This window comes from Ictidomys tridecemlineatus, chromosome 2 (genome assembly GCF_052094955.1).
Source record: "Ictidomys tridecemlineatus isolate mIctTri1 chromosome 2, mIctTri1.hap1, whole genome shotgun sequence".
Taxonomy (NCBI): Eukaryota; Metazoa; Chordata; class Mammalia; order Rodentia; family Sciuridae; genus Ictidomys; species Ictidomys tridecemlineatus.
Window position 1 is genome coordinate 43,249,212 of NC_135478.1, and position 23,259 is coordinate 43,272,470.

Genomic DNA, 23,259 nt, shown 5'->3' on the forward strand with positions numbered 1-23,259 from the left:
GATGAGGAGCCTTTAGTGAGGCAGATTGGGTTTCTCTACCACTTGAACTATTGATCTATGTAGCCTACAGCAGGTCACTTAATCCCCTTTTCCTGTTTCTACTGGGTTTAATGATGCCTCCTACCTCCTAGTGTTTGTTGTTGTAAGAAACAATTTGAATTTTAGAAAACATTTAATGCTGGCCCTGCCTTATAGTGAATGTTCAGCAAATCACCCCTGCATTAGAAGACGTTGATCACTCAGGTTACGAAGGGATGTCATCCTTTCCTCAACTGTGCCTATTAATCTCAGGGGAAATTCTGATTGCTGAGGTCAAGATGAAATGTTCTTGAAGAAAACTCAGAAGTCAGCAACTACCCCAAACAATAGCTCAAACAAGGAAATCTGACACTTCCTCTGTATTATGGAATGTTAAAATGCTATTCCAAGAGCCCTGCAGGGAAAAATACTTCCAAAATAGAAAGTTTCTGTTGGTGGCCTAGGGTGGGGATCAACACCTCACCCAATGACCCCCCTCCCCTTAAACCTCCTCCCATTTCCTCCAAAGACTGAATTTCCACAGGAATAAGTCTCCAATCTCAAAACAATAGGAGAGAGAGAGAGAGTGGCGCCAGCACACCACCCAAGTACATTTTTCTGGCTTGGAAACAAAGATGTTGATTCATTCATATATTTATGTCCTGCAGCAATGTGGGCCAGAGACAAAAGATGCATGAGAATATCTTAGGTAGATGGTTCTATTCCTACCTACTTCTGCAGCTGAACTACACACATGGTGACTAAGAACAAGAGGGAGCAATGAGAGCAAACATCCTTCTTCCCATTAAGAATACCCTACTTGGGCTGGAGATATAGCTCAGTGGTAGAGTGCTTGTCTAGCATGCACAAGGCCCTGGGCCCATCCCCAACACTGCAAACAAAACAAAACATCTCACCTTCCTCATACTCACTTGCCAGGCAGTTATCAAAACTCAGACTCAAGGGGCTGAGGTTGGGGCTCAATGGTACAGAACTTGCTTAGCATGTGTGAGGCACTGGGTTTGATCCTCAGCACCACATAAAAATAAATAAAAGTTAAACAAACAAACAAAAAGCCTTCAGACTCAGTTGTAAAGCCGCCTGTTCTTTTAAAAAGAAAACTAAGACAAGCCCATTATCAATCTGTTAAGGGCTGTCATAGCAAAGTACAAAAGATTGGGTGGGCTAAACAATACAGTTATGGAGGCTAGACATCAAGATTAAAATAAGCAGGGTTGCTTCCTCCTGAGGGCTTCTCTCCTTGGCTGGTAGATGGTCATCTTCTTCCCTTGTCTCAACTGTCTTTTCTAAGTGTCTCTCTGTATGCTAATCGCCTTTTAGCCTCTCCTTGCAGTGCTAGATATGGAACCCAGGGCCTTGTGCTGGCATGAGCTAATCCCCACCACTCCTCTTTTTTTAAGAAGGCCAATCCTATTAGATTAGTGAGACAAGGATTTAGGATAAGGAGAGAGAAATATGGAATCTTAAGGGAAATACCCACAAGATGTTGAAATGCAGAGTCAAGCCACTGAGATGGAGAAAACAGTTGTAAACCTAGACCCATGCTCTTGTAAAATGAGGGAAAACTGGAGTGATATTGTGCAGCTCCCCCCTAGATCTACCTCCAATCCAGCCCTTGATACAGTCCTTCTATAAATACTGGACCAGTAGCCCAAGTCAGGGCTGTTTCTCTGGAGACAGCCCACATTCTCCCTTGGATGTATATCTACCTTCTTAAATAAACTTCTGTCTATGTCTTTGGCTCATGCTGAAATTCTTTTCTGTCATGTATGCCAAGAACCCCACTGGCCCTGAGTTGAGCTCCCTCTCTCTTCTAAGAACTCCTTGGACCCTTCTTTGGAGACATCTCTTCTCCCATGACATTAGGGCCCACCCATCTGACCACATTTGACATTATTTACCTGTTAAAACACCCTATCTCCAATCATAGTCACATTACTCCTTACTGGGGGTCAGGATCTCAACGTATAAATTGGGGTGGGAACACAATTCAGTTACTAACAGACCCCTTTGTTAACTGGGCAGGTGAGGTAGTGTCACTGCTTGTAATCTCTGGGGAAAGGGTTGTGTAGCAGTGACCACCAGCTGATGCTCCCAAAATGTGCCTTTCAGAATTTCATTTTCATGGGTGACTTTAATGCTGGCTGCAGCTATGTCCCCAAGAAGGCCTGGAAAAACATTCGCTTAAGAACTGACCAGAGGTTCATCTGGCTGATTGGGGACCAAGAGGACACCACAGTTAAGAAGAGTACCAACTGTGCATATGACAGGTAGGTGGCTCTGCAGGCATGCTAGCCCCTACAGTGTTTGCTGTGAGCTAGAAAGACCAGCTCCCTCTAGGCATATGTAGCACATAGCTTGAGAGCCAAGTCACCTCCATTTCAGAACCTGCCACCACAGACCCTGACAGTGTATGAACTGCATGACTCTTTGCCCTGAGCATTAATGCTTAGCAGTAACCAGCACTGCCTTTTTTGCGGGGAGGGGAGCAGTGCTAGGGATTGAACCCAGGGCTCTACATACAAGGCAAGCACTTTATCACTGAGCTATACATCAAAGCCTCACAGCACTGCTTCTGATGTCAGACAGGATGGGTTCAAATCCTGATTCTACCACCTAATGTATCTGTGACCAAATGATTTAAGCTCTGTGTGTCCTCATTTCCTCACTTGTAAATTGGAGATTAGTAGTTCCTCACTTAGGAAGACGAGGATTAAATGAAGTAACATATATAAAGCTGTTAACATGAATTGGGGTATGGAAGTGTTCAATCGTTCATTGGCTGTTCCCTATACCATCACAAAGACACATCACAGTTTAGTGACTCAGTCATTAGATATTACCAAGAGTTCACTGTTGAAACTAACATCCTATATATTCATTTTGAGCAAATATTTCTGATTTCCTCAGGGTAAAAGCATAAAAATGAGAGCAATTCCTGCAAAGGATTTGCATTTTTAAAGTTTCTGCTATACATTCCTAAAAGTGAGTGAATACATTTAAATAATGGCATTCTAAAGTCTGGCTGGGAAAGTTTCAAGGACTTTCACTTTTGCTTCTTCAATGTAGAGGGAAGTGGGAGTGCCTGAAGCATTAAACATCAGTGATTGTCCACATCAAAGACCACAGACAGGGAAATCCCTGAGAGTCTGGTCCAGTGGGTGGCCACAGTTCCCAGAGCTCAGCCTGTTGCTGAGTGAGCATGAGATGTCACAAGATGGCCATCTGTGGGAAACAGCCTGAAGTTCTCACTTCTCAGTCTTAAGGTCTGGCTTTCATTTCCATCCCCTGGCCTCCTTTTATTCCTCTTGGGACTTTCAGGGCTAGTGTTTCCTTCGTACACGTCATCACTTCAACTTTCAAAAGTGGAAACCCGAGTGGAAAGTCAGAGGAGACTGAGCATCCAGACCTCTTTCCCTCATTCAGGAAGAGCCTCTAGCCAAGCCAGTTTTGGGACCTTGGACAGGTCACTTCCCTTCTCCAGCCCCACTGATCTGCCAGTGAGAGGGTAGTGATCAAAAATAATGATGCAAAAGAGTAGCTAATCACAAGGAAAGATGTCTACTGCAGATCAGGTTGGATGGTGAAACCGGTTAAGAAAAGTTGTTTCAGCTGGATATGGTGGAGCATTTCTGTAATCCTGGTGACTCAGGAGGCTAAAGCAGGAGAATCCCAAGTTTGAGGCCAATTAGGGCAACTTAGCAAAATCCTGTGTCTAAATTTAAAAAAAAAAAAAAGGACTGGAGATGTAGCTCAGTAGTAGAGTGCCTGTGAGTTCAATCCTCAGTACTGGGGGCAGGGGAGATGCTTCCTAAAAAGATCCTCATTTATACACATGTATGCCAAAGGATAGTGGGATTATACATAATTTCTTAAAGATTAGGTTTTTTTTATCTTGATGCTATAGTTTTTCTGGCTTCCATAACAATGTATATTTTGGATCCCAGATATCTGAGAGGCTGAGGCAGGAGGATCTCAAGTTGAAAGCCAGCCTGAGCAGTTTAGTGACATACTGCCTCAAATTTTAAAAAGTTTTTAAAGGGCTGCGCATGTAGCTAAGTGGTAGAGTCCCCTGGGTTTAATTCTCAGTACTGCCCCCCAACCCTGCCAAAAAAGGATTGAGACAAGATGGTCTTAATTCAAGCCTTTGTTTTGTGTTCAAATATTTATTGAACACCTCCCATGTGTTAAACACTGGTGGACAAGCAAAGATGTTCAAGATCTGATCTGTGCCCGACCCAGAGTGGGAAAACAACATGAAGAGCAGACCCATACATATCCCTAGAAGTCAGAAACAGAAGAGTTTTAAATATGTTGCTCATTGCTCTTTGCTCAGTTTAAAAAAAAAAAAAAGAAAAGAAAAAGCTTTCGCCAGGCAGGGTGGCACATGCCTGTAATCCCAGCAACACAGGAGCCTGAGGCAGAAGGATTGCAAGTTCAAAGCCAGCCCTAAGCAACTTAGCCAGATCCTGTCTCAAAATAAAAAATAAAAAGGGCTGTGGATGTAGCTCAGTGGTAAAGTACCCCTGTGATCAATCCCAGTACCAAGAAAAAAAAAAAAAAGGAATTGGAAAGCTCAATGGAGTAGCATAGAATGGCAGTTTGTCTTACCTTCTATTCCTTAGTCAGGACCTCGTATATCTCCACCTGGTTCACCACACTTAGGTTAATATTAGAGTCTGCTGCCAAAACCCATTTTAATAACAAATTCCCAATGGTGTCATCAATACGAAGCACCTATACTGTGATTTTTCTTTAAATCCATTAGTTTCTTAGTGAAATAAATTAATTTTAAAGGACATAATTACATTTTTCTTCACAGCTGAATATTGGCCAAATTATATTGTTATATTGTATTCATGTACAAATATGTAACAAATGCCATCATTATATAAAACTATAATGCACCAATAAAAAAAAATGTAGAAAAAAAAGAAGCTCGGTGTTAAATTCTGTCTTAAATTTTTTGCCTTGAAGGTGGCAGTCAGTCCTTTTTGTCAAACTGGGGCCTTAGGGAGGTTTTAAGATAAACCAGCACCTACCTGAGAATTTCTCCATAATCAAATCAAAAAAAGTAAAAAAAATGACAGAAAGGGGAACATTCTTAGTATGCAAGCCATTACTCCATGGTAGGTACAGTGTCAATGGATTTTAAATAAAATGTGCTCCTAAAGCTGGGCACAGTGGTGCATACCTGTAATCTTAGCATGTTAGGAGGCCAAGACAGGAGAATTTTAAGTTCAAGGCCAGCCTCAGGAACTTAGTGAGACCCTGTCTCAAAAATAAAAACTAAAAAGGACTAGAGATGAAGCTCCATGATAAAGTGCCCCTGGGTTTAATTTCTAGTACTGGGAATAAAAACAGCTCTTATATCACCAAACACCTGCCAACACAGGGGACACTGTCCTGGTGCCCATAGAGCCATAGCAAGCATAGAACCAATTTTACAGTTGTAGGCACTGTCCTCTAGGGTGCAAACTATCACAGATATTGACTTGAAGCACCACATGAAAGGGCCAGGCTGCTTAGACAGTTTCTGATGTCAAACACAGATCTTGGTTTGATTTTAAAAATCAACAGCATGGAGTAACATGACTGTCCTCCCTCCCCTTGCTCCAGGATTGTGCTTCGAGGGCAAGAGATAGTCGAATCTGTGGTTCCCAGATCAAATGGCACCTTTGACTTCCAGAAAGCCTACAAATTATCTGAAGAGGAGGTAAGGCTGCCATCTTGTCTTTCTGAGTCACCATCCTGGAAAGATGTACAGATAATCCTTTGAGATCACCAATGAAGATGCCACATTGGGCCACTGGACCTGCAGCCTCAATATTTATGACTCTGTGATTTGAAGGCCTGCCAAAATTTCTAATGACTCCAAACCAAGGATCATTCTCAACAGTTCTACTGGGTGACTTCAGGCATTTCATCTCCCCTCTATTCCTGAATTTGCTTATTACCAAAATGACAACATTATACCAAGTATCTTCTATTTCTCAAACTAATTCTGTTTTCTTCTTACAGGCCCTGGATGTCAGTGACCACTTTCCAGTTGAATTTAAACTACAGTCTTCAAGGGCCTTCACAAACCGCAAAAAATCTGTTGCTCCAAAGAGGAAAAAAAAGACCAATCATTCCTAAATACAAAGGCACCGTTTAATTAACTATTTCTTGCCTCTAAATAAATGGTCCTAACAGGTATTAGCTGATCCCTGCACACTCTAGAAAGATGACTCGTCCAGCTGCTTTTATTTTTCACTTGAGTTAATTCTGCCTTGAGCCAAATTGGGAGGAGAATTTTCTGCCATCCCTTCTGGCTCATACCTCCCAAGAACTGTCCTAAAGGAAAAGTTGGTCTTTGTGATGCAAAAGAATGGTCTTAGGTCCCCAAGCCCCATCCTTTGTCACTAGTCCTTACTCAACCCTGTTTTGCTGGAGGCTGCAGGAGGATGTCAGACAGACAGCTTTCTGAGGGATCCAATTCCTAGGAAATGAGCAGAAATGCCAAGGCCCCAACTGCACCACATAAGTTGGGCAATTAACTGGTTTAAGACTTCACCTTCAAGTCCTTCAGTCTGAGATCAGGCCTCCATCATATCTCACAGGGATGGATGATGCCACTCCCACTTGTTCTCCCTATCTCCAGACTGACCTCCTTCAAGTCAGCCAGCGCAGTAAGCACCAGTGTCATCCTCTGATGTACCAGTCAGTCCACAGCTCATCCCCATTCTTATCACCTCCCTATAATCCTTCAGGGGCTCTCATCACCATGAGCTTAGTCTTTAGGCATCATAAAGGTCTCTATTAGCCTACATCTGACAATACCTTGCACTGCATGCTCCAGCAGGACAACTCTTCCCTGCCCATCATAGGCTCTACCTCCCTCCAGGTCTTGGCTCCATCTTGGGTGCCCTGCCCTGCCCCACAGACTGGATTAAGGGCCCTTGACACCACTTCCTATGCCTCCACTGGAACATGTAACACATTGTATTTGTCACCAAGGCAGTACTAGAGTTCGTTGAAGGTCTTAGTGTGACAAATGCCCTGTTGGCTGGCTGGGACTTTATTTTTTCTGCAAATGTGCAGAGCAACATGGAACTACTTTGCCTATACCAAGATATGCATTTTTATGTTTTGATTTGTTTTTATTGATATTATGCCTTTGTTCAAGTAGTAACACAAGCAAGGCTAAATGTGCTCACAGTGCCAAAGCATCAGCAGAAAAAGAAATGTCACATGGCAATGCTATTCCCTAGTTTCCCATCTCACAAGCAGCCCCTCTGACCAAATTATGTGCATTTCCAGAGTTTGTGAAAAAATGAGCACCATTATGTAATTAAAATAAATAAAGTGTGGCATACCACATGAGTTCAGCTCCTTGCTTTCCAAACCCTTATGTCTGGGTCAGTGTGACTAATGCAAGAAAAAAGAGACCATACGCCTGTGTTTGCTTTCTGTCACTGTGACAGAAAGTTGAGATAAATCAAAGGTAAAAGAGTGAAGGTCTATCTCGCCTCACAGTTTCAGGGGTTTCGTTCACAGTCGGTTGGCTCCATGACTCTGGAACCTGCAGTGGAGCAGAACATCGTGCAGGGCACGAAGCATCAAACAAGACTTGCCTCATGGCGTCCAGAAGCAGAGAGACAGGAAATGGTGAGGTCCCAGTATCCCCTTCGCGGGCTCGCCCTGCCCCTCGTGACCCCACTTCCTCCTTCCAGGCCCCACCTTTTAAAGACCCCACATCCTCCCAATAGCGCTGCACTCCAGATCCAAACTACAGCAGCCTGGTATGCACAATCATGTAACATCTGAATGAGGGAATAAAATCCAAAGGCCTAATTAAAAGAATCCATCTTCCCCACATGTCCAATTAACTTCAACAATCTCAGAAAGGCTGCTAACATTTGTCACCGCTTTTCTGAGGCACGGACATGCCAGGAAACTTTCCAATCTCCAAGGCTCGAAATGGTCAAGCAAGCATTTGATAAATGAGCTTATCTTGGAGAGAGGGCATCATTCTTTTTCCATAAAGGGCTGAAAGTTCTGATAGCTGGCCCAACTGGGCAAAGGCCCTGGCCATGGGCTCCAGACTCTGTTCAGTGGGGAGGCAAGGACAAGGTGGAACAGGTACTAAACAGGAGCCTAGTCATAGCTCTGACCTGGAGTCAGCAAATCCTGATACCCTGGAGCTTCCTCCCCAGCAAGATGTGCCCCTCTTCTTACTCCACAGCAGGTTATAAAGCACCTGCCAGCTATTATTCTGTCAAACTTTTCCAGACAAGAGGCAAAGAACAGGACTTGTCCTCATTGTCCACTACCTAATGCAGCTACAAACCTCCCATCCATTTGGGTCACCTGGCCTAAGCAGGGCAAGGAGTGCCAGTGGTTTTCAGGAAGGGGTGTGTACCCTGGTCAAACTCACCCTCTCAGCCTTGACTTTGTCCAAAGTTTCTGAAACTTTTCATGTACTAGAATCCCAAAGAACCAGTTACCATGCCAATTTGCAGGCTGTAGGTACCCGAGTCTCTCTTAGAAGATTGGGGTGGGTTCCAGGAACCTCCATGATTTCTTTATTTTGTTGTAGTACTAGGGATTGAGCCCAGGGACACTTAACCACTGCATATATCCCCAGTCCCTTTTAAAAATAATAATAATTTTATTATTATTATTATTATTATTATTATTATTATTATTTTAAGACAGGATCTTGCTAAGTTGCTGAGTGGGGTTGACTTCTAATTTTCAAATTTCCTGCATCAGCATCCTAGGATTATAGTCTATGCCACTGTTACTAACTAGGAACTTGCATTTTTAAAAAATGTTTTTTAATTGTTGATGGACTTTTTATTTAATTATCAATATGCGGTGCTGAGAATCAAACCCAGTGTCTCACAGGTGCTAGGCAAGCACTCTACCACTGAGCCACAACCCCAGCCCCAAGGAACTTACATTTTTAACAGGTACCACCCCCACTTGAACCCAGATATACTAAAGGCAGGTAATCTGAGGACCAGATTTTGAAATTCCTCTACTAGCCCTCCTTAGAAGAGGCATAGCATGGTCACTTCAGGGCCATATTCTGTACTGCCTTCTTGCTGTACAACCCTAAGCAGGTAGGTCACTTCTCTTTTCTAAATGAGCAAAATAGAGATGAGAAGAGAATTGAGCTCACAGGTAAAGTTTAAATTGGGTGATGGACATTGAGTATGAGCATGACACTAAGTCCTTGATAAATGGAAACTATATTTTTATCAGAACTTGTTCTGTCACAGTAGACAGCTTTACATCTTTGGGTTCATGTTGCTCTCATTTAATTATTCAGAATGCCTTTTTGCCATGGAAGGAAACCTGCCAAGTTTCTGTTGCTTTATCATTCACCACAGTAGGTATTTTGGCAACCAAGCTCTGAGAAATGAAGACACCCCTATTTCTTGTCGTATCCTCTTCCTTAGTAACATCCCTTTCCTGCCTCACACACAGAAACCTTCCCTTATTGACCTTTACCAATTGTCCCTGTTACCAGGTTGGGGATGAGGAGGGTTTCTCCAGTTTAGCAAGCCTGGCTCATCGTAGGAGAAAGCAAGTATAAAGGGCAGTTGCCAAACCAGTAAAGGGTGACTAACTTGGAGGCCAAAGCCCTCATCCCTTCCAGAACAAGAAAAGGCACTGGGCCCAGGCAGGTGTGGGTGGAAATCAGATCCGCTAAGAGAGGCTTACACCTTCATCTGTTGCCAAGTCTGATGATGATGATTTTGAAAGAGTCAGCATTCTGAATAATCCCCCAAGCTTCCCTGAATGATCCTGACGGAGTCAGCTAACCCACAGGACCCTGGTACCTCTGGCTTCAAGATTTAGGAGTCCAGGGAAGTTACTGAAATAAAGTAAAACAAAGGAAATGTAAAGAAGCAAGGATATATGTATGCAACATGCATGCATGAGCGCATGCACACATACACACATATTTTCCAAGGATTCCCTTTTCTGGTACATATTCTCCAGCTAGCTCAGCTTCTGGTTGGGTGGTTAAGCCCATGTTCCTGCCTCTCATGAGTTCTCTGATGGCAAGAGGGAGGTTGTATTCATTTGCAAAAAAAGTCTGTTGCCACTCTATTCTCTAGAAAACTCTTTACTTTCTCCATCAAATACCCTGGAAACTTCGCTTTATTATTCTGAGATATTTGCCTTGAGATTCCTGCTTGTTTTGAGATCTGTTCAGCAATTCACAGAGGTTAGAGTGGAAAAGAAGACAAAAATAACAAATAATAGCTGACATTTGCAAAGCCTCCTCTGTTCTAGGCTGTGTTTTAAGAAGGCATGGTACACTATCTCACTGAATTTCAATCCTAGCACTAAAGGGTGGGGTTTGATATCATCCAAACTCTGAAGATGAAGAAACTGAGGCTCAGAGAAGTTAAACAACTTGCCTAAGGTCACACAACTAGAGCAGAGGAGGATAGAACTGACTCACCCATTGGGCAAGGTAGGCACAATAGTAATTTTAGGAGCCTCAGAAATGATAAACTTTTAGTTGAAGAAAAATTTTAATATGCAGTATTAATATTTTTCTTTATATCAGACATCATTATAAAATATAATTTTAAAATAATTTTGATGGAGGAAGGCACCTAAAAGGAAAAGTATCTGGGACCCACAAAAGTCATACTGAGGTGCTGATGGAGCTGGAATTCAAATCCAATTTTGTCTGCCTCCAAAGTTCATGTTCTCACTAGTCTAGTCTAACTCCATTTTACAAGGGAGGAAATTGAAGTCCAAAAACCACACAGCAAAGTGGTGGCAGAGCCAGGTAGAGACCAAGTAGACTAACAGCATCACCTGGTGGCCATTCAAGGAACTTCCCTTTAGTCCCAAGGGAAATCTAGGACTAGAAGCCTCAGGTCAAGATATTAGCAGGAAGCAGTCAGGAGTGCTCCAGGGATCCACACTCAGAAGTGGGGAACCTGGCTAGGGAGCTCTCTAAACTGTCATGAGAATTCACACACCATACACCCCACTCCATCCCTCTCCCAAGGTAAGTTAACCCAGAATTAAAATTATAAAATGCTTAACTTACCTCTGTCCAATACTGATAACATTGTGAGTCAATGCAACCTGGAATCTTCTAGCAGACACATGGGGAGGAGTAAAATCAACTTAAATATATTTTTTAAATTTAACCCAGGACTTCAAAATGCAGTCTGTGGATCAAAATTAACCTACCATCTTTTTTTTTTTTTCAAATAAAGTTTAATTGGAACACAGTCATGTCCACCTTGTTTTATATTGTCATCCATGGCTGCCTCTGCACTGCAACAGCATTGTTGAATAGTTGGGCTTTGGGATCCAGTGGGGATAGAGGAGGGTACCAGGATGCTCTGATTAAACAAGGTGTACCAACCCATGAGCATTTTGGTTTTGCAAAGAGCTACGCACAGCGATGACTATTTGGGCTCCCTATGCCCAAGGCCTCCCCCATCCCCTGTTACAGGAGATGAACTCAGGGGCACTCTAACACTGGGAAACACCCTTGCCCCTTTTAATTTTTTATTTTGAGACAGGGTCTCACTAAGTTGCCCAGGCTGGCCTTGAACTTTCAATCCTATTGCTTTAGCAAGAGGAGTAGCTGGGATTATAGGAGTGTGCCACCATACTTAGCTATGCCCTGAGGCCTTTTAAGCTGTGAAAGGCTATGGGCATCAACATCCAATGGACTTGCATGGACCTTTACATGGTCTGGGATTCTGCAAAAGTCCAAGTGGTCTTTTACCAAGAAAAAGAGGAAGGACCATCAACATGGTCCCAGTAACCAAGGCTTAGTTGAATTGTGTCCCTCCACAAAGGTTGTTGAAGTCCTAATCACCAGTACCTCAGAATGTGACCTATTTGGAAATAGGGTCATTGCAGATGTGATTAGTAAAGAGGTCGTACAGGAGTAGGTTGGGCCCTAATCCAACATGGCAGATGTCCTTATAAGACAGCCTTGTGGTCCAGGCGCACACCTGTAATCCCAGTGGCTAGGGAGGCTGAGGCAGGAGGATTGTGAGTTGAAAGCCAGCCTCAGCAAAAATGAGGTGTTAAGCAACTCAGTGAGACCCTGTCTCTAAATGAAATACAAAATATGACTGGAAATGTGACACACTGGTTGAGTGCCTCTGAGTTCAATCCCGGGTATCCCCTTCCTCCCCAAAAAAGACAGCCATGTGAAGACAGACCACAGATAGACCGTTATGTGATATGAAGGGGTCAGAGAGATGCAGCTTCAAGCCAAGGAACACTAAAGATTGCCAGCAAACCACCAGAGGCTAGGGATGCAAAGAAGCATCCCCTATAGGTTTAGAGGAAACATAGCCCTGCAGACACCTTGGTTTTCCAGAACTATGATATAATGATTTTTTGTGGTTTTGAGACACTCAGGTTGCAGTAGCCTGAGGAAACTAATTCAGGAGATGACTGAGTTTAGGATGGTGACTGTGTCTCAAATCCATCCTCAGGGAAGGGACAGGCTAGATGTTTGGGAATCTTTTCTTCTCTTTTTCTGGGCACACAGTGTTATGGTTTGGATCTGGAATGTCTCATGAGTTAAAGACTTTTGTCCTATGGACACAATGTCCAGAAGTGGGGCTTTTGGGAAGTGACTGGACATGAGGACTATAATCTAAACAGTGGATTAATAATTTGAATGGATTATTGGGAGATAGTGGAAACTATAAGCAGTCACATAGTTGGAGGAAGTTGGCTATGGGGGGGTGTCCTTGAGGACTCTAATTTGTCCCCCACCCCTTCTTTTTTTCTCCTCTTTCTTTATTTGTTTATTTTTAATTCTGGTTCTAGGGGTTGAACTTTTAACTCGGGGCATTCAACCGCTGAGACACATCCACAGCCCTATTTTGTATTTTATTTAGAGACAGGGTCTCACTGACTTGCTTAGTTGCTTAGTGAACTCATCCTCCTGCCTCAGCCTCCTGAGCTGCTAGGATTACAGGCATGCACCACCACACCCAGCCTCCTCCTCCTCCTCCTCCTCCTCCTTCTTCTTTCTCTCTCTCTGTCTCTCTCTCTCTCTCTCTCTCTCTCTCTCTCTCTCTCTCTCTCTCTCTCTCTTCCTTTCCTGCCTTCCAGCTGCCATATGCTGAGAGGTTTTGTCCACCACTCCCTTCCACCATAGTGTTTGTATCTTGGAGCCAGCCAACCATGTACTGAAACCTCCAAAACTGTGATCCAAAATTAACCTTTTTTTTTTCAAGTTCTTTTTCTCAGGTATTTGTCACAGGGACAAAAGGCTGACTGAAACACAATTATAGACCAATCCAGGCTTCTTCTCACCTAGAAGTCATGTGACTTGTTCTCACCAATAGAATGTTAGAGGACATGGCATTTGTCAGTTCCAGGAGAAGGCCAAGGTGGTTAAAACTGAGTGCGTGTCTCTACACTCCATGTTTCCTTGTCCCCCAGTTGGATGTAGAGGACTCTGGGAAGGATTCTGAGGCCCTAGGCAATGGCCAAGACAGCAGATGAGGGAAGCCTTTCCTAGATCAGCATCTGGACCCTTGTCCACTGAACGTCAAATTGGATTATGGTGTAAAAAAATACATCTTTATTGGTTTTAACAACTGGGATTTAGGAGCTTTTTGTTACAGCAGTGAGGCTATAACAACCTGACTAATGCAGGCTCCTGGGTGTGAGAGAAACAGTAAGAAGAAATGAAAACTATTTCTTCACTAAACTGTGGGATACACTGGGATAAAGCAACTCTGATTTGGATCCCTACAACGGACTGTAGAGAAATAAAAAGCATGGAGCTATTCACACACACATCCCCATTAGCACCTTAAGGACTTGGTGAGCCCCTCCCCCACCCCCAGGTGTGCTGATAGAGCACAGTGAGACTCTGTTGATTCCCCAAGAAATGAGCACCAGTGCCCAGGCCTTATTGATGATGGTAGGGTATGGGCAGGTCTGCAAGGAGTGAAGGTCTGCAAGCACAGACAAGAACCTGTGGGGTTAGGGAGGGGTCACCTGTACATCCCAGAGGTCCATCTGCATTAGAGGCACACTCATGCCCATCCACACATAACCAGGGAGGTAGGGCTTAGCAAAAGGCAGAGTGGAGGGCAGGGTTGGCTGGTAGCATGTCCCCTGGAGGATCCAGATAGATCAAGGAGGAAGGAAAGTAGCAGCTGAGGGCCCTTCCCCAGCCAACTTCACATGAGCTGGTCTGTTCGCCGTGGTAAATGGAAGATGCTACTTTTGAGGTAAAATGTCTTTGCGATGGTCTGGGTCTTGGCATACGGAGATGTCGTAAAGTTCTTCATGGCATCCCCTGGAACACAGCAGAGACCTGGGTGACCAGGGTTCACCATCCTCCTGCCAGCACCACCCCACCCAAAGAACTGGGGGCCAGCAGAGATATAGTGTAACAACTATGGAAATACTTCTGTCACTTAGAATAGTCACTGACCTCTATCCCAGGCCTCCCTATGATCCAATAACTGAAGGCTAATACCTGAGATAGCATGAGAACCCCAAGATCCTGCTTTGGCACCGTGAACAGAATTTTCGCTGATGGATAACATTGATGTCATGCCAATGGTTAACTTATTGGACCCCTCTCCTCACTCCAATCCATCATCACATTTCTCCCATTATCAGGGATACCCCACTCATCCCAGTGCTCCATAGTAAGAGCTCTGGGGTCTGGTCCAAGGCCAAATTGGCTCCCAAATGCCTGTAAGCTGTAAATACTGCCTCTTGAGTCAACAATAATACCAGATATCATTTATTCAGCACTTACTATGTGCCAGGCACTAACTGACACTTTATAAGTATACAAGGGCATTTTGTGGCTGACCTAGTTGGAGCCCAGACAATGCCTTCAACTCCTCTTCCCTGTGTCTATTTGTATCCACTAGGTTGATGTAGTTCCTAACTGTGGTAGGAAGGGGAGAAGTAGTCTATCATCTGTTCTCCAACTCATCCATGAACTGGACTTGGGTTCGGGGTGTGAGGCCAGGGGCTTACAGAACAATCCAGTGATTCTGGCCGCAACCGTGGGCTTAAGTAGAACCCCTAGAGAGGTAAACAATCTCTCTACCTCTGCCTAGAAGCTGAAATTGCCTTAGAACTCAGGGAGCATCCAAGATCAGGCCTTCCGATATGGGTATTGGCACTCCAGTGATTGGGTTGCAGAATGTCCAATTACGTTGGAAATGCAAATAGCTAGTGATTAGGGAGGCTGAGGCAGGAGGATCACAAGTTTGAGGCTGGCCTCAGGAACTTAGTGAGACCCTGTCTGAAAATAAAAAATAAAGAAGGCCTGAGGATGTGACTTAGTGGCAGAGCTCCCCTAAATTCAATCCCTAGTACAAAAAAAAAAAGACATGCAGATAAACATGACTCAATTTTTATTATAGTTGTCATGCAGTATTTAGGATATACTTGCACTAAAAAAGGTCCAGCTATCTGAAATTCAGATGAGACCAGGTATTCTGCATTTTTATTTGCTAGAGCTGGTGACCTTTCACTGGCATTGGCTTCACAGGCTGTGGATATGGACCCAGGGACTAGAGCAGAAGAGGAAGATGTTGCACAACGCTTTGAGACCGACTGTGAATGCAGGCAATCAGGCCCTTCCTCCAGAAGTCCTGTGCAGTACATCCTATCCAAAGGACTCAGCTCCCATGTCCCTTCCCCAGAAAGTCATCTACTAGGACAGTACCCTTAGCCACAACCTCTACATCCTCCGTTAACTCCTCTTAACGGCCTTCGACACTACAAGTGTGGTCTCCAAACCAGCAGCTGCAGCATCTGAGAACTTGTTAGAAATGCAGAATCTTCTTCCATAGCCCCTCCACTTACTGGATCAGAATGTGCCGTTTAACAAGACTGCACTGATGACCTCATGCACAGTAAAGATCCAAAAGTGTCACTTTGCAGTATGGACCTCACTGCCTGACCTACATTGTGTATCTATTTGTGGCCTGACCCCTTCCAGTGCAGATTCTGGTCTAATCTTGCTCTCTGATATATTCCCACGAACAAAAGTTCCTGACACATACTCAATAAACATTTGTTGAAACATTTGTTGAATGAAAGAATGAATGAAGCCAGGCGTGGTGGCGCACACCGGTAATCCCAGTAGCTCGGGAGGCTGAGACAGAAGGTTTGAGGGTTCAAAGCCAGCCTTAGAAATGGCAAAGCATTAAGCAACTCAGTCAGATCTATTTCCAAATAAAATACATAAAAGGGTTGGGGATGTGGCTCGTAGTCGAGTGCTCCTGAGTTCAATTCCTGGTACAAAAAAAATGAATGACTGAAACAGAAGTCAAACCAAAGTCTCCTAATTTCAAACTGAGTCATTCTTCAGAGCTAGTTTTTGTTTGTTTGTTTTTTTGTACCAGGGATTGAACCCAGGGCCACTTAACCAGTAAGCCATATCCCCAGTCCTTTTTTTATATTTTATTAGAGACAGGGTCTTGTTGAGTTGCTTAGGGCCTCACTAAATTGACGAGGCTGGATTTGAACTTGTGATCCTCCTGCCTCAGCCTCCCAAGTTGCTGGGAAAGAGCTAGTTTGGGGACAAAGCTGGCATTCAGTACTTTCAACTCTTCCTCTACAGGATGTCCCAAATTAAGTGTCACATTCAGATCCCACTGCACAGGATTTTTTGTTTTGTTTTGTTTTGTTTTAGGATAATTCCTATTTTTAGAAGCACAAAGGTGAACTCAACAAATCTGCCTGGGACTCTTGGAAGACTTCTCAGAGGAGGTGAGGTGAAATCTGGCCAGGACAGAGGAAGGGGCGGGAGGAACATTCCAGGTGGGGAGGCCAGGATATGCACAGGTGTACATGAAAAGGCAGGGTTGGTAAGCCAGTTTGATGTGCCAGGAGAGACGGATGATGAAAGATGAGGCTGGCCCTCCCTGCCAAAGGCCTGAAATGGCAAGAGAATGGTGCCCTTACCCACATGCCAGCCATACTCCCAGGATGACAGGATCGGGTACCGGAACTTCTCCTCTGGTAACTGCCGATACCGCTCCTGGAGGTACCGGGCCCGGCCTTCGCCACTCTGGGAGACACCTTTGAAGAGCAGCTTCAGGGTGCTTGAGGGGGCCTGCCTCATCACTGAGTTCTCTGGTCTGCTGTGGCCTGCTGGGCCCTGAGTGGCTCCTCTGGCCTTCCTTATTCTGATACTACTGGGTGGAGGGACCTGGACACCCACTAAACTGGACAATTGGTTCTGGACACCCTGGACCTGTGGATGTCCCACCTTCACCTCCTTGCTGACAAGGGAGCTGCTGGCAGGCACTTGGCCTGCTACTGGGGTTGATCTGAAGGGGGCCTGCTTGGGCTGTTTTTTGGCCCTGGTCCCCTCCTTCAGGAACTTGTGGCCATAGTGGATATTCCAGGCAACCCGGGCAGCAGTCTCTTTTTGGATGTGCTCTTTCCAGCAGGCCTGGTTCTGGGAGAATGACACTTCCCTCATGGCTGGGGAGGGTCAGGGAGGGAAGAAAGAAAGATTCTTCCCATAGTTCTGAGGCCTGTGTTTGAGTAGCTGGTGTCAGTCTCCAAGGAAACGTGCAGCCAATGAGGGCTGGGTTGACAAGGCCCCATTGGAGAGGAGAGGCTGGGCTGGTCGGGGGACTCTGGCCACCCACAGGCAGAAGCACAGAGCAGGCTAGAAAAAGGAGCAGAGCCTGGCTACATAGGCTCACCCCAGGGTGTCTGGCAAGGAGCCTTGTTCTTCCCCCAAAGGTCTCAGGCCCAGGCCTTCACCTCATGCCCAGAGTCCCCAAGAGGTGGATGGGGAGCCAGGGCCTCTATTCCATGCAGCAAACCTTGATGTCACCTACTATGCAGTAGGCACCCAAGGGAAGCCCAAATGCCACCTGCAGGAAGTTTCTGGAAACAGCAATTCTGCAGCTCAGCTCTTAACAGACTTCTGCCACTTGGTTAACCCAGTGGACTCAGTACACAGGGGAATGATATTGAGAACTCCCCTTGGTATTGGGAGAATGAGTTGACAGTGTTATGCTCTCCATCAAAATCAGCTGAACTTTAACAAGCACCAATCGGGTACCAGTTGTCTTCAACCATCACTGTGTTGCTAGGGCATCCATGGCTCCTTCCAGATAGGGAAATGGATGTGTGGAGAAATGCCAGGACCCACTGCTGGTGTGTGGAGGGAGCCACCCATTCTGTGCCAGACCCTAGGCTGGGGCTTCCCTGCTTTATCTCAATTCTAGTGTGATTTGCAGACAGGTTCACATCACATTTCCCAGTGAGGAAAACTGAGGCTTGACAATGTTAAGTGGTTGCTTTGGGATCGACTCCCAAACCCATGGATGTCATAGACATAGACCGTGACAACCACAAGAGGGCACAGGCAGGGTGGAGCAGAGGAGGGCTCACCAGATGCCCAGCAGCACCCTGAAGTCAGCCTTTGGACCCTCGCACCTTCTGCCTCCTAGACCAGGGCCTTTCTGGTGAATATCAGAGAGAAGGAGGCTACCCACAATGCTCCAGGACCACTGTCTTTCCACTCTGCTGGGTGTGCTATCATTTATCCCTTTGACAAACATTCATTTGCTCTCAACTCCACCGGGCACCAAGTCAGATCCAAAAGGCCGATAAGGAGAGACAGGGAGGTTTCACAATTGAGAAGGAGGGATAGAATCATTAACAAGGTGTGTTGGGGGGTGGAGGGGAGGGAAGGCTTCCTGGAGGAAGTGACCTTTGACAGAGACTGTGAACCTGAATTAGCCAGGCAGAGTGGGGGAGGAAAGACTGGATGTGTGGAGAAATGCTATGATGTGCCAGGGCCACAGCTGGTGTGTGGAGGGAGTCACCCAACATGCAACCCACAGTTGCAGACTGCCCCTGCGGTGAGACAGCAGGAAGGGAGATTGGGAAATCTGGAAAGATTAAGTGTAGACTAAGTGCGACCTGTCTTGGTTGAGCACCCATAGTGGTCACCGATGGTTAGAATCCAGGCTTCCTGACCAGGGTACACGTTCCACTCCTTCTTTCCTGAGGGCCTACACTCTGCTTGGAGCTGCAAGTAAACAAAACCAGCAAAACGAATCTTCAGGGCATGTCTAGGGGTGGTGCCTAGCACAGTGCTAAGAATGTGCTCAAGGAAATGATGAACAGGCACACTTCATACTGGCCCCATTGCAGGGGCAGGTCCTGTGAGGAATGAAGGGAAGAATCCGGAGTTGCAGGGCCAAGGGTGGCAGGAGTCTGGGGTCAAACCATCATGGGTAACGGGTATGATCTCGGAACTCCAAGAAGCCTCTGCTCGCTGCCAGCTGTATTCTTGTTTATTCATTCAACAAAATTCATTTTTTCTTGACCCTGTGCCAGGCACTGAGCCAAAGGTAGATGAAGACAGGCAGAGTACAGGTTGTCCTTGCCCCTGGACTGGTAAGTCTGGGTGTCCTGAATATAGAGAGGCAGAGGCAGGTGTTCATGGGCCTTCAGAGACCTCACACTTTCCTATTGCAGGGACTGCCCTCAGGCAATCTAAGGTGAACCCTGGTAGACAAATCAATCCCACGAAGGGTAGAGAATTGGGGAAGGTATAGAAAAGCATCCTCAAGGGCTGGGGTTGTAGCTCAGTGGTAGAGCGCTTGCCTCGCATGAGTGGGTTTGGTCCCCAGCACCACATAAAAATCAACAAATAAAAATAAAGATATTAAAAAAATAATTTCAGCTCAATACAATTTCTTTAAAAAAAAGAAAAGAAAAGAAAGATGTCCTCAAAGTGATGCCTTCCAATGGGCCTAAGGACAGCAGATGGTCCATGAGGAGAATTGCTTTTGAATTCTCTTCCCTGAGTCTGAGAGCAGTGTAAACTTCATGGTCCTTTTCCTAAATTGAGGCTTGACCATTAATCACTACCTGTGTGACTTCGGGCAAGTCACTCAACCTGAGTTTTGGTACGCTCCTCTTAAAAAAAAAAAAAAAAAAAGAGAGAGAGATAATGTGTCTCTGAGCCTACCATTAGTTTTAGTTGGGATAATTTTCATACTTGGAAAAATTAACTTGTGAAGGTCTATCTCTGGTCTAGGCCTGTATTAAGGGGAAAGGGTGGTTGAAACTCTAAAAGGACAAAGGTTGTGCGTGGGGGGGTTAGTTTTCCAAGTACATCTGACTCAATTTTCCTCCCACCATTGGGGCCATGCCCCCAGGCCCTGACATCCCAGCTCAGAGTCCTGTGGTTGGCCCATCCCAACCATTCCCACTGATGAACAATTATAGTCACCTTACACCAATAATATTTTGTGAGCCCTCATCATGGACCGGACACTGAGATTTGCCTTCTATGCAGATTTTGTTGTTTAATGCTAGAACATTCTATGGGGTGAGTCCCACCACCCCATTTCATTGGAAAGAAAACCGAGGCACAGTTTTCTAAGAGGATGGTGAGCTGCCTGAGGTCATGGCAGAGCCAGGATGGGAAGCCCATGCCTGTACTCATAACCACTGTGCTAAATAGCTTCCCTGCCAGCCACCTTTCCCCCAACGGGGCACCCCTTCCACTCCACTTTGGGATCACTCAGGCAGCCCCTTTCCTGGCAGTTCTGAGTTGAGGGTTTACCTAGGTCAGCGGAGGGGTGGGGGTGGGGGAGTAAGGAGGGGAGGTGTAGGTCTGATCATTGAAGTTTCTTGTTATGTTCCCATTATACAGATGAGGGCACTGAGGCAGAGAGGGCATTTCCTGAGAGGTTTCAGCTGATAAGCAGCAGAGCTGGGATTGGAATCCAGACTTGAGCTGTAGCATCTGAGCCATCATTTGCTGAGCACTTCTCAACATGGTTGTACTGCTGCTGTTAAAGCAGCTGCTTGTTGCTCCATCGGAAGTCTAACTTTTCCAGGGCCTGGCACCTCTGCCAAGGCTTCCTTCTCCTCTGAGAACACCCTGCCAGAATCCAGCACCAACTTTGCCCTAAGAATGTCTACTGCCTAGAAGCAAGGGCAACTCCAAGCCAGGGGGAGGTGTCCGGGTGCCTTGGGAAGGCAGTGGTCAGGGCACAGGGGAAAGGGTGAGCAATAAAAGGCCTGCAGTCTTTGTCCTGGGAAGATAAGCAAGCGCAAAGGTTGGCTATGTGTCCCCCATCAGGCTCCTAAATTCCTCCTGCCTTTAATGCCTTTAATGCAGGAGGAACAGAAAAAGGGTGTGAGAGGTAGGTCTCCCTAAATTCCACACACATGAGCTGTCCCCGTGGGCTGCCCCCAGACAAAGCCACAAAGCACAGAAGGATTCCTTTGTTTGGGGGGGAAAAAAAATCCCTCCCACCATGTGTTTGGGCAGCATCCTTAGGACAAAGCCAGAGAAGAAAAATTGAATCCAGGCAAGCCTGGGGCCTTAACTCCCTGCAATGTGGTATTTATGAGAAGGAAACAAAACAAAACAACAACAAAATTAAGTAAGATACATTTCTGAGAAATTTTTCATTAGTGAAATAATCTAATTCCTCATCGCAGCCCCCACTTCCAGCCAAGTTATAGAGATCTGAAAAGACTCCATTCCTTCCCTGACCCTACTGGATGAGATGAGGCCAAGTACCAAGGTTAATAGACATCACAATAAGTGATCTTCCTCTGTTTAAAGACAAACTTGAGCCAGGCTTGTTGGTGCACACCTATAATCCTAGCAACATAGGAGGAGGCTGAGGCAGGATGATCCCAAGTTTGAAAGCCTAAGCAACAGTGAGACTGTCTCAAAATTTTAAAAAAATCAAAGGGCTGGTGATGTAGCTCCGTGGCAGAGCACTCCTGAGTTTAATTCCTGGAACCAAAAATAAATAATTTATTATTTATTGAGGACTTGGCAAGGATTGAGCACTCATTTTGCCACTAACCTTTATTCTATTTTTCAAGGCTGAGCAATTTTCAAGGGAAATTAAATCCCTATGAACCCAACTCATTTTACACCAAACTTATCAGAATGTGGCTTCCAGGGCCCCTTTGAAGTCCTAGCATTAGGCCTGGGGTCAAGACCCCAGGTATTCACGAGAGCATTAGAAGCAAAGACATGGTAATAAAACATTTCCTTCCTGGCAGCAGTTGGTGGGTGCTGCCCTGGGTCTCAAAGTGAACCCCGATGAGGAAGAGGTGGGCATCCATGCATGACAGGCAGGGCCTCTTCTGTGTTGAGAACTGATCTCTGCAGAGCACCTGCTAGTTGCTGTCTGCTTAACCTCCACTAGATGCTGAAGAGTGACAATCCTGTCAGCTCCTGCTAGGAATGGGGCAAAGTCAACTAGTGAAAGTGGGAAAGGACCTGGCACCTGGCCTGTCCAGGGATCAAGTTTCAAAGTTTTCAAGGTGTTTGTACAAACAACAGCAGGTTTCCATGGCAGCCAAGCCCAAGTCAGTTAAGAGTTGCCCTCTGATTCTAGCTATTGGCCAGTAAAGAGGTGTGCAGATTTCTACTCTGAGATATCTTTGGTATAATTTTTACAGTGGAAATGTGCTCCAGCCCCATGTAGGGGGGCCACCAGGTACAGTCCTGATACTACAGCAGGTATAGGCCATAGCAGTGGGAGACTCAGGCAGACTGTTCCTTACAGCTCCCAGTGGGATTTCATCTTTTCCTCATCATCACCCAGAGAGAGGCATGCTCAGAGGGGTAAAGTGACTTCTCCAAGGTCACAGAGCCAGTGAAATGTGGTGCCAGTGTTTAAATTCTGGGATACCAATGTCAAAGTCCATGCTGTTAACCTACAAATGCTGCCTTCCCCAAATGCCTGGTCAGGCTTCAGGAAGGTGGAGAAATCATTGGCTATGCCCCTGTGCTCCTCGGTGGGCAAAGCCAGAACATCAGGGCAGAGCCTGAGTGGACTCCCCACAGCCCCCTGAGCTAGGAGCCCAGGCTAGTCCTTCATAGTGCAAGCCACAGGTAAGGGTGTTCCTTCCCTCCAATTTCTTCCTCCCACCTCTCAGAGGTAAACAAATCATTCTGATTCACAGCTGGGTGTCAGAAGAAACATAGGAAAGATCTAGTTTCCTGGCGGCCCCCGGGGCTTCTGTTTCCATAGCAGTGTCAACAGGGGCAGAGTTCCCATTTGGGGTCAGAAGGGCCAGGGTCTAACCCCAAGCAAGCTGTGTCTGCAAATTTGGTGTGCAAACTGCACCCAATAGCCTTGTCAACGGTGACACAGGACTGTTAAGAATGCTAGGAGGAGGCAAGGGGCCAGTCCCATCCTAGCCATTCAGCAACCA

The 23,259-nt window shown here is 45.6% G+C and overlaps 2 protein-coding genes across 8 annotated transcripts in view; one reads left to right on the top strand and one right to left on the bottom strand.

Annotated features, from left to right (window-relative positions):
* Dnase1l3 (deoxyribonuclease 1L3) overlaps positions 1–7,399 on the top strand; it is a 64,676-nt gene extending 57,277 nt beyond the window's left edge. For all 7 annotated transcript variants that reach the window (XM_021731418.3, XM_040289817.2, XM_078038335.1 and 4 more), the window contains 3 exons: positions 2,152–2,309; positions 5,659–5,755; positions 6,061–7,399. In XM_021731418.3, the coding sequence (XP_021587093.1) occupies positions 2,152–2,309; positions 5,659–5,755; positions 6,061–6,177 (372 nt within the window). In that variant the 3' untranslated portion in view covers positions 6,178–7,399. The remainder of the gene's footprint in view (positions 1–2,151; positions 2,310–5,658; positions 5,756–6,060) is intronic.
* Positions 7,400–13,646: 6,247 nt separating this feature from the next.
* Positions 13,647–17,757, bottom strand: LOC120891733 (protein SPMIP1). Its single transcript, XM_040291176.2, has 2 exons — positions 16,993–17,757; positions 13,647–14,353 (listed from the first exon to the last, which is right to left on the bottom strand). Exons 1-2 carry the CDS (start codon positions 17,513–17,515, stop codon positions 14,235–14,237), a joined length of 642 nt encoding a protein of 213 aa, XP_040147110.1. The 5' UTR covers positions 17,516–17,757; the 3' UTR covers positions 13,647–14,234.
* Between the last annotated feature and the right edge of the window lie 5,502 nt (positions 17,758–23,259).

Excerpts from the sequence above, each read along its gene's own strand:
- LOC120891733 (XM_040291176.2), bottom strand. The coding sequence starts at position 17,515 with ATGAGGGAAGTGTCATTCTCCCAGAACCAGGCCTGCTGGAAAGAGCAC. Across the intron at positions 14,354-16,992 it reads GGAGTATGGCTGGCATGTGG|GGGATGCCATGAAGAACTTT; the intron begins GTAAGGGCACCA and ends GCTGTGTTCCAG.